Genomic DNA, 12,148 nt, shown 5'->3' on the forward strand with positions numbered 1-12,148 from the left:
GCGTTTTTATCAACGAAATGGGACCACGAGTGAATATGAAATTATTGATGAAAAGGATATTCTACAAGCTGGTATACTTATTTTTAAGGATTTCACAATAACCGATGATCGGCTGAACTTGGTTGAAAAATATGCGCAGATAAAATTCCGAGATGATGGGCCACTTGCCTAAGGTATGATGGTTAAATCAGTCCTCTTACCACAGTTAGGAATATTTGGGTTTTTTTAAGATGAAAATGCTAGTAGCTAATATATGTCTGGAATGCCAGAGAAAATCTACAAAGTAGAGAATAATATTCCTTGACTGCCAAATGGGTTGCCCACAATCTACACAATCTGGCTAGAATCGCAACTGAGTCAGAAAACTATTACTAATCTGGGTTGCTCTGTGGAAAGTTCCAAAACAAGATTTGAGCTTTGGATAATTTCGGACATTCATATCCTGAATTGGAGGTAAAAATGAAATAGTTTGCTTCCTCTTGCTCACTCAATTAAATGTAAGTAGGAATGGGAAACTAAGAGAGTATCCCAGACGTTTTGTATTAGAAATAGAATTTCATTCCATTTTTTAAGAACTAGAGTCAAATCTGTATGTTTATTACTAATGGGGTCATGGGTTGAGCAGCTAGTCCTCATAATATAAAGGCCAATGAGGATAATAATAATGGAGAGAGAAAGGATAGTAACATTGGAAAAATATTTAGGATTACTTGATAAATGGAAGAAATACTTTACTTATTTCTAAGAACTACTCTTGGATTTTAGATTTAAGATTAACACTTAAATTGAACTAAAAGATTTAAACAAAAATTATACCTGAGTAAACGTTTGCGGATTCATTTCCAGGTATTTGAACCATCCCTTTTTGACATTTTTCTTTTAAATATATTTTTTTAAACAAAGATTATATACTATACTTAGACTTTTCTAATTGATCAACCTATATAAATTTTTTGAAGGTTTGCCCGATTTAGTGCCCGATCCTGAACTTCTCAAGTCCACAGCTTATATTGAAGATAGACAGATGTTTTTTTTGCGATGTGCCATGGAGGAAAATTGCTTAGCTAGAACAGCATATGCGTTGGATTCGACTGATTATAGTAATGGATACATTAAATTCCCTCTTTCCAAGTTTAATTGAGTGTTTTAAAATTACTTTTCAAAAGTAATTTGTTACATTAAGAAGTTACCTTATCCAAAAAGTAAATAGGTACATAGCATGGTTGATTTACTTGAAATGTAATTAGTTATAGTTACTCAAATCTAGTAGTTACATGATAGTTATATTATAGTTACCTTATTTTTTTTTAAAAGATGATGATATCTATATGTCTTACTAAATGCATTAAATAAAAGCAGCTTTAAGAAGAAAAAATGATATTATTTATTGAATATGGGATAGAAGTTTAGCAAATTCAGGGCTATGCTTTATTGGCAATGATTATAAGCAGATTTTTAAAATTTAAATCACCAACGCACCTTTTTTCTTAAATTTAAAAGACCTAATTTTTTCCGGAATCGTATTCCAGGATGTTTAAAAGCTTTATTTATAAAAAACAATTAAAAATGGCCAAATTACGATTTTTGCCAAACAATTATTACCTAATCCTCAAAATTTTATCCAAAAAAGGGCCAAACCTCTCTCCCATCATTTGGCAATTTTGATACGAAATATTTGTTTGTCTAAAATCCTGATTTAGCCGTTTATAAAAAATTTAATTTTATCAAGGTTTTTAACAACAATAGCAAACCTATCCTGTGAATTTCATACAATTTCGCCAATTTATTTTGTTTATTACATGAAAAAAAAATTAAATGTAGATTTAAGGTTCATGAGAAAATTGTCAGATATTAGCAGGGGCAAGCACTCTATTGTATGTTGGAATCAATATCATATAATGCTTATATTGACTGCTGGTGATTCATCAATGTGCATTAACTCTAATTTTTATTTTAAAGAAATTTTTTTCTTAAAATTTTAATGAAAATTATATATATGAGAAACTAAAATAGCTTGCCATCAACTGATTTGTATTGATACACATTTAAATGAATGAACCCGTAGTTTAGGTATTATTATATGTCATTGGTTCGATTACACGAATTAGGTCATTCAATATGCGGTGATAAATAATTTAAGATTTAAAGATTTGCTAAATACACAGATTTACTAAACCCCTACACTACAATCTATCATATATAAACAGAATCTCTTTAATATATGCTCTATTATATGGTTAGTGAAATTTACAAACAATTTAAGAAGTTTGATAAGCTTAAATCTAAAATATAAATGTTTTTCAGATTATGTAATTAAATCGAATCCCCTACTATTTATGTTTTATTTTTACTTAAATTTTAAATGATAACTATGTTAGTTTTTTTATATTGTATATGAGTTATTCTATACATATTATATAATAGAATCAAAATTTAATTTATCGAAAAAAAGTGTGGCCATATATGACTAGACGTCTTTTGCGCTTTACCAGCAGAATTGTTAACTTGGGAACATCTGATTTTAGGCCTCATTTACCAAAATACCTATGGGAATGGCATTCTTGCCACATGTATATATTTTTTATTAAATCTAATTATCTTTTATAAATATTTGCATTTCTCAATGTTATAGTGAAGCTATGCATTTAAAAAAAATGAGATATCATTAGGATTTGATGATAAATATTACTTAGATCATTAAGCTTATAAAATAATGGGTAATAGAGATAATTTAATTGTCCCAACCATCAGTGTATTTTGCGATTTCTATTGTATCTTATATGTAAAAAAATATTGTAACCTTTAACCTTATATCATTTTAAAAAATATTATAAAAATATTATAGAAATATCACTCTAACAATAGTATTATATACAGTCATACCTGCTTAATTTGACCAGCGTTGGGATTAAGATTTTATCCAACTTAAACAATTGTCCCATTTATTAAAACTTTTTACTTTTTTAAAATTTTTATCATCAGGTTTAGCAAAAAGTGAGATTAGTTCAAACATTTTCTATTAATTATTTTATTTTATTAATTCTTCAAAATCATGTGTAAAATTATATATGTGTGTTAGCGGCAATGTGTGATTTTTTTAACTTTAAATCATTTTTTTGAGTGCGTTTTTTTTAAAATTCAAAGATCTAATGTTACCGAAATTATTCCATGTTTATAATACCTATATTATAAATTGTAGACAATTTTGCTGTTAACCTTTGAGTCATTTATAATTTATATAAAAAATCTATGGAAAAACTAATATAAATTCATGACAAAATTATCTGAAATTTTTAGAGTAGGTATTCCAAACATGATAGAATATATTTCCGATAAAATCAAAGTTTTATATTTAATAAACGTGCTCAAAAATTATTTAAAGTTGAAAAAATAACATTGCCGGAAAAAACACATTGATACTAACATATATATAAACTAAAACAAAATAAAAATAATTATAAAATGGCTAAATAATAAATTAACAATAAAAATATAAAATTAATTTTCCTTGTTTTCAAAGATAATCTATTGTTAAATGGCTTGATTTGAGCCGTTTTTAAAAACGGCTAACTTAATATTAGAGCCAGAAAAATATTCCCTAAGCTTTGAAATTTAGCTTGCGTAATATTTTTCTAGACAAAATATTGTGTTAGCAATTTCTACTTTCTTTCTTTGGCTCAAATCGACCCGTTTAACAACACTAAATGTTATCTTTGATTGTTTATTTGCTATACAACATGTTTTATTTGCATGGCATTTAATAATGTCTTCTTTGGATTTATGAATATTGCGAACAGTTTCTTTTATAAATTAAATATTAAATCTTTTAGCACATTCTTTTTGAGTATTGTGATATAGAAATTAACTTAAATTTTTAATAATTTTTTATATTTGTTCTTTATTAATTATTTTATTTATGAATATTTAAAAAGATGGTAAACTCTTAAAATATAAACGAATGAATGCAACAAAATACAATAAATACTCACTTTATAGAGGTCTTATGCAAATGGACAAAAAACAATCTACTTATTTCTCAAAGTAGACATGTCCAATTTATCAAGGCCTTTTTTAATAGTATTTAATAAGAATTTGATTGGGATTTAAAATTTTGGTCAAATTAGGGAACTGCCCAAATTATTAAGAGCCCAAATCAGACAGGTATGACTGTACTTTTATGATTTAATGGGTATAAATTTTATTTAAACCAGCGATTCGCCGATGTTCATATCATAATATCGACTATTTTTAAAAAATATAAAATAACTTTAAAAGTTGTCACTCTCGTGCTTTCCGGGTTTTTTCAAACCGTTATAAAATGTTTTCAATGCTTTTTCAAGAAATAAATTTTTTATTAATCTTAAATTGATTATTTATTTTTTATTAAGATTTTTTTTAAATTTTAATACTTTATATACTTGTAATACAATATCATTTATTATATTGATTTATAAGTAATGGTGCCAGGTAGAGTTTGAAAAAAATTTTCAAAAAATTTTTGAACAAAAAACAAGATTATTTTTTAAAAAATTTGATTCCATTGCATGAAAATATATTATATACAAAAAGTATTTACCATTTTTAGGCAAAATTTGATCAAAAATATTTGGTAAAAATTTTTGAAGAATTTTTTCAAACTCTGGTACTAGGAATCTATAAGATATCGGTCCAAAACCCGGCAGTATCTGTATCTTCAAAAATGTAACGATGGATGAGATCCATCTGATACTTAACCCATACATGATACTAAATAAAACACTTTCAATTAACAATTACAAAATACAATTTACAATTTTACAAGGATATGTTAATACTATATATAAATAACTATCCATCAACCATATAGGCACTATCATAGCATGGATGTCTTTAGCCATTACGATTTGACTGATAGACGTGGCAGAAAAGTAGCCCAGGGTCATAAAGCCAGTTTTTGCCTTGAAGACAATGAATGCTCAGGCAATTCTAGGCATAAATATAGGTGTCAAAATTTTGGAGATCAAGGTATATCCACAGGATGTTCTGATGTTTATGAACACAACATAGATTGCCAATGGATAGATATAACTGATGTGAATCCTGGATTTTATTACTTTAAGGTTTGGCAAATATTTATTTTTATTTTGTTTATTTCTTATCTTATTCTGTTAAAACAAAACATCATGTTATAATGAGCGAAAGCCTGATTTGAAATATTGAATTTCGATAAGAATTTAAACATTTTTTTTTCCAAAGTTTAACATATCATTGCTGATTTTAAAAATATTAATTTTGATAAGGATTTTAACATATTTTTTTCTTTTAGAAGGTATGACATATTTTTTGATAAATAATTAATTCTATTCATAAACATTCCTCGTCTAAATTTCGTTTTTATTTAAATATTTTGTTTATTTTATGCAGGTAACTATTAATCCAGAGTTCAAAGTAGCTGAAATGTCCTTTTCTAACAATGCTATTAGATGTGATTTATTGTACACCGGTTTATATGTCAATGTTGATAACTGTACCCTTGGTGCACCTTAAAAATCTAAGTCAATATTTTTATGAGAGAAAAGAAAAAAAAACTAATTCACAAAATATTTTAAAATTTAAAACACAATATTGGAATGCAATCATATAATATGTTATTTATTTATTTTTACAGAAATTTATTATTGATAAACGATATTAGTATATTATTTACGATTTTATAAAATATATTTATATCTTTTTATCTGCTATAATATAAAGATCCTTAATCAAATTTTGAAAAAAAGGATGATGATTAATTCATAAATTAAAATTAAGCACGTTAAAACTTTTAATTCAAAAGGAGTCAGGCCTACATAAAATTGTTATGATTCTGGGCCTTGTTATTCTTTATTGTAATGCAAAATAATATATTTAGAAAAATGTTATCTTTCATAAAAGATTAATTTTAATTTCTTTTCTTTTTTATTATCAAATCACTACATTTATTTTTATAATTTTGCTTTTCTATTATTTATCGCTTTCACTGCTACTCATTTGTGCTTCATTTTTTAAAAAAAGATCCCTCTCGTTCCGAAATAACCGCCCGTCCATTGTAATTTGTTGTTGCCTATAAATAAGCGTGTATATTATATACATCTTTTTTTAAAATTTCACCTGACTTAAAAGTCAACATTTATATATAAAATTTGGACAGCCTATAAAGCTTTTAATAGTCTTTTGATAAAATAAAATTGGCTATCTGGCTTTGCAGCAGAAATTTAAAAAATATCCCCGACCAGAAGGGTCTGTTTAAAAAAAATTTATAATAATGTTTTTGTATAATGTAAAATGTTATTTTTAATTTTCCCTTGTTTAAATATAATTATCTTGACTAGTCATTTAAAAAAAGGAGAGAATACTAAATTTAAAAGGAAGTACCTTAGGCGGCCATTAGTGTAAATTTACCCCACTACCCGTTTTTAATATTTAAAATTTCTCGCAAAATTGGTAAAAATGTATTTGTCTAATCAATTGAAGATCCAATCCACTGAGCCCTCTTCAATTTTTTTTTAAATTTGCATGATTATAGTATTCGTATGAACTAATAAAGATATAAAATTTCAATTTCCAATTTGGCTCACTTCCTGAGACATTGTCACCTTTAAAAACTCAAAAATCTCAAAATACACTCTTAATTTTAATTTTTTTTCAAAAAAATTATATGGATAGAAAATATACTATCTTATTTTTGTTAAAAAATCGTAGATTGTGACAAGTATACTCGCCTAAGAGTTATTAAGCTTAAAAATTGATTGTCGAATGGCTAAAATCGTATTTAAATATATTATGTATATTTAAAATATGTAATAATTTTTTCAAATTTATATTAAAATAAATAGAAAGCTTAAATCCATAAATAAAAGGTGAATGAATAATGTGGGGTATTTAATACCTAAGTTTAGGATTTCATTTTATTTGGTGCTATTGTCATCGATTAAATCTAATCATTGTTAAATTATGCCAATCTATAAAAGAACTAAGAAATGTTTTAGGAATATTAGAAGAGATTCACATGTATTTCAATAGTGTTAAAAGATATGCAATGCTCTAAGCATGTCAGAGTGATGTACTGACAAAATCGCAACAATATTTACACATCAAGAAACTCGATATTATCTTATTGGTTTAGATTTAAAATGTTTATTTTATATTTATAGAAGCTGGCTATCATCAAATAAAGCTATTGTAACGTTTTTCCTACTATAAGCTTTAGCTTTGACAAATTTAAAGGATTCTGTTGCTTTTACCATGGCTAATGCTATTCTATTGTATTTAGAATAGAAACTCTTTATTTTATTTTTTCGCTTTGTGTTTTGGATAAAATACTGTCGATAACAAGCTTGGGTTGACAAATTTGCAAACCATTTCGAAGGATATAAGGTTTGTAATCAAATTCAATTGGCAAAAGATTGCCTGGTATTTGAGAAGTATAATTTAAATTATAGTCTTGAATTATTTTTAATCCTAATAAATAATAACACTGAAGAAGATTTACTTTTTGATTTTGAAAAATCTAGACTTCAAACATTACAATTCAAAAATATACTTTCCTTATAAAATAAGTTTTATTTTAGCTATAAAATCAGTTATGCTGCATTTATTTGATCATTATGCAGTTTAATGATAGATTTAATGATGAATTGAAAATATAAAATCGAAATCATTTTTCACACTAAAGAGAATGAGTGAAAAAGACATTCGTTAAGAATGATATTAAGGATATCTGTATTTTACCATTTAAATTCAAGTCAAGATTTTGAAAAAATATTAAAGTTTCTAAATATATTTTTTTTTCTCTTTAGCTTCCACCTTTTCTGGTGGTAAGCTCCTTCAACATCTCTCTCCACTTTATGTTATTCATACAATCTCTTTTATCTATTTTATACTTCTTTATATTGGCTCTAACTTTATGGCCCCATTGAAGTTTTGGCCTTCCTCTTTTACGTTTGCCCATCACTTCCAAACTTTCAACTTTATTTCCTATGTGTCACAACGACAAGATGTCATTGTGGATCAAAACCTAAATATAAAAATAGAAAACAAATATATATATATAAAAGGAAATTAATAATAATTAGGAATTACGAAATCATAAAATCAACTTTAATTCTTTATTCAAAATTATAATAGTAACAATCATAATAAAATAAAATAAAATAAAATATAATTAAAAAAATTAATAATTTAAAAAAAAACAAAGATTGTTTATCTCGTAAAAATTTGCCTTTTTATACTCTTTTATAACTATTCAAATATAATCTTTTTATCACGCGTTATAACAATAAATCCACAAAAATTCTTTATGCAAATTACATAAAGTACAACAAAATCCAAAAGAAATCTTTATGCAAATTCTAACATTCACAACACCTCCCTACTTAAATTAGACCCAACATTCTGCGAATGATCAATCTTCTTTCGATCTCGACTTATTCTTCTTAATTTTTGCTGTCTTCTAAGTTCTAACGAAGGCTTTGTCGCTTGAAATTTTTGAACTCTATCTGTGCTTGTCACCCTGGGAAATGATCAGCTTTTTATCTCTGTAGGCCACTGACGAACTTGATAAACGCTTGTTTTCCACGATCCACTCTTGATGAACGATTATCGATGCCATCCAGTTTCATCGTAGCTTGCTTGTTTTCTATCATTCTCTTGTAATCCACGATTAGCTTTTTATCTCGAAAAACGATTGGTCTGCGATAAACGATGGTTTTCACGAATTCTTGTTCCTATGATTGTCGATTTCCATATCTTAGACTCAAGTCTCGATAATAATTGGCTATTATTGATCCGCGATTAACGATTGTAGCATAACGTTTTCACCCTCTTTTCTATCAATTTGCTTGTTTTCCCCCTTTCTCTTGTAATTGCTTGGTTGTTGCCTCTAATTCTTGTAATCGTATCTATCTTTCAGACTTTTGGGTCTTCTACGACAGTTTGCCCTTGCTGAGATATCGGGTAATCACATCTAATCTACTTCTACCTAAAATAATCTATTTAAATAACTTCTGAAATATTTTATCACTTTCTTATATTTATTCTCAAATATAAACTACCTAATACAAATATACTAATAAAATATATAATTATACCAACCTTATCCTAATGTCTACATTTATCTCCTCTAAACTAATTCTGCCTTTAATAAATGGCGTAAATTATACTAAATCTTAAATTACGTAGCAAAATATAATAAATTATATAAATATATCAAATTCTATCACCCCTCTCCCCTTAATGAAGCCTAGACCCATATTTTCATTGAAAAATTTACTTGTACTCCTCCTTTAGCTATTGATCCTCATCTTCTTTTCAGCCATGTTACTAAATTTATATCTAAAAATCCTATTCTAATATATATCAAATTCTTTCTTTTACTCAAGTTTTTTTAAAAAAAAAACTGCTGAAATATATAAATCTCTTTTCATACATACGTTGTTGAGAAATCAATGACATCTAATCATATAAGTTTTCATACTTACGTTTATGAACAACCTCTTAACTCTAATCACTATGGTTTTCACCCCACGTCTTTGAAGAACTTATGAAATCTAATCATTATAATTTTTCGCACAACCGTTGTTGAAAACTGATATGTATATTTCTAAAGCATGTTTTTCTTTCTGTTATTATTAAAATAATGTTGCATAATTGTCTCAAATCTTATTTATGATTCAAAAAAATAAAAATCCGATCTCAAATTGAGCTCGATTGCGGCATAAATTTTCTAATGACGAAAAGCCGATTCTCTCTATGAAGATTTTTTGGTTAATCTACAACCTAATATACTAATTCATCCTTGAGGCTGTTTGATCTCTCGCAGCCTTTAAAATAAAAGTTAAACGTAAATCTTCAATAAGAATAAAATCAACTATTTCCTAACAATAGATAATAATTCTAAAATCTAAAATATCATAGTCTTTATTAGTTTCAAAATTCCATTGGTTTTTAGTTTACCAGTAACTTCTAAATATAAAATTCCTAATTATCACCTTTAAATAACTAAACACAATTATCTCTATCTACTATGAATGTTACCTTTGTCTTTAATTTTAGATTTTATATCCTACATAAACATAATCTTAACAACATAATATTTCCTTTTCATCTTTATTTATATATTTTTCTTACGTTCTTCTGGAATTTTTTTTTTTTTGTATTAGAATACAGTTTGACACATCTCCTTGTTGCCGGTCACAGACTGAAGGTTATTAAGGGCCGGTCTCCTCCGCTCTTCGGCACCATTGTCACAACGACAGTATTTGTCATTGTGCATCAAAACCTAAATATAAAAATAGAAAACAAATATATATATATAAAAGGAAATTAATAATAATTAGGAATTACGAAATCATAAAATCAACTTTAATTCTTTATTCAAAATTATAATAGTAACAATCATAATAAAATAAAATATAATTAAAAAAATTAATAATTTTAAAAAAAACAAAGATTGTTTATCTCGTAAAAATTTGCCTTTTTATACTCTTTTATAACTATTCAAATATAATCTTTTTATCACGCGTTATAACAATAAATCCACAAAAATTCTTTATGCAAATTACATAAAGTACAACAAAATCCAAAAGAAATCTTTATGCAAATTCTAACATTCACAACACTATGTAGTTCATAGGCCTTCTCATTGTGTGCCCATACCACCTAAGTCTGTTTACCATTAACTTAGTCTTAATGGGCACTACCTTTAAACTATTTAGTATTCTTGTACTGCGCACCTTATCCTTTCTTGTTACCCCAGCAATCATCCTCAGCATTCTCATCTCCATAGTTTGTAGACTTCTCTCGTCTGATTCTTTGGTTGGCCATGTTTCCGAACTATATAGAATAGTTGGTTGTACTATGGAACTGTAGATTTTTCCCTTTGATTTGTGTGGGATTCTTTTGTCAAATAGCACTCCAGATAAAGATCTCCACTTTAACCACCCTTGATTAATCTTATTCTTTATCTCTTTTTCTATTGTGCCGTTTGTTTGTATAGTGGAGCCCAAATATTTGCAGCTTTCAAATGCGGATATCTGCCAATAATTTATATCAATACTCTCCGTTTCATCTCCTCCTATCACCATATACTCCGTCTTTTCTCTATTTACTTTTAATCCGTGCGTTTCTAGGATATTTATCCAATTCACTAACCTTTCTTTCATTTCATCCTTGGATCAAGTATCACAATATCATCTGCAAATATCATATTCCACGGGACTGTTTGAGGTATAGACTGTGCTAATACATCTATTACTGTAAAAGAGAAGTAGGCTAAGAGCCGACCCTTGATGAACTCCTTCGGCCATTGTGAAGCCTGCTGAAGTACCTGTTGTGCTACGGACCATTGTTGTATGTCCCATATACATATCCTGTATTATTCTTATATATTTTTCGGGAACTTTTTTGTGGCGTAGCGCCCACCAGATAAGTTTTCTTGGGATTCTATCGAAGGCCTTTTCTAGATCGAGAAAGACCATGTGTAGCTTTTTGTTCTTTTCCCTGTATTTTTCACTCATTTGCCTAATTGCATGGATAGCATCGGTTGTTGATCTTCCAGGCATAAAGCCAAACTGTGTCTCTCCTATTTCGATTATATCTCTTAATCTTTTTTCTATTATTTTTTCGTATAGTTTTAGACAGTGTGACATTAGTTTTATGCCCCTGTAATTTTGACAATTGTGTGGATCCCCTTTATTTTTGAAGATAGGAACTAGATAGCTCTGCCTCCATTTTTGGGGAACCTCTTCATTTCCAAGTATTTTATTGTACAGATTTGTGAGGAGATGTATTCCATCATCTCCTAGTGCTTTAAAGCTTTCTATTGGAATATCGTCTGGACCCCTAGCTTTGTTGTTTTTCATATGCTTGAGGCATGTGATTATTTCTTGTTCTGTTATAGGTTGTACAAGGTTTTGACAAGGGGAGTGTTCATCGAGATGCAATATGTGGGAATTAAAGTTGAGAAGCTCCTGAAAATATTCTTTCCATCTATTCATTATTTCTTTTTCCTTTATTATCAATTTCCCATCTTTATTTTTGATTACATTCGGAGCTCCGTTTATATCCCTAGAGTTCTTTTCTCGCTGTTTGGCTAATCTGTATATTTTATTTTGCCCTTCTTTGGTATGTA

General features: G+C 27.5%; 1 protein-coding gene across 4 annotated transcripts in view; it reads left to right on the forward strand.

Moving 5' to 3' along the window:
• LOC135927698 (lysyl oxidase homolog 3-like) overlaps positions 1-6,626 on the forward strand; it is a 31,951-nt gene extending 25,325 nt beyond the window's left edge. For 3 of the 4 annotated variants that reach the window (XM_065463864.1, XM_065463866.1, XM_065463865.1), the window contains exons 7-10: positions 960-1,100; positions 2,453-2,570; positions 4,847-5,099; positions 5,404-6,626. In XM_065463864.1, coding sequence (XP_065319936.1) covers positions 960-1,100; positions 2,453-2,570; positions 4,847-5,099; positions 5,404-5,526 — 635 coding nt within the window. In that variant the 3' untranslated portion in view covers positions 5,527-6,626. The remainder of the gene's footprint in view (positions 1-959; positions 1,101-2,452; positions 2,571-4,846; positions 5,100-5,403) is intronic. The other variant, XM_065463867.1, reaches the window with a different exon arrangement.
• The last annotated feature ends 5,522 nt before the right edge of the window (positions 6,627-12,148 follow it).

The sequence above is a fragment of the Gordionus sp. m RMFG-2023 genome, chromosome 3 (genome assembly GCF_954871325.1).
Source record: "Gordionus sp. m RMFG-2023 chromosome 3, tfGorSpeb1-WG-v2, whole genome shotgun sequence".
Classification (NCBI taxonomy): Eukaryota; Metazoa; Nematomorpha; class Gordioida; order Chordodea; family Parachordodidae; genus Gordionus; species Gordionus sp. m RMFG-2023.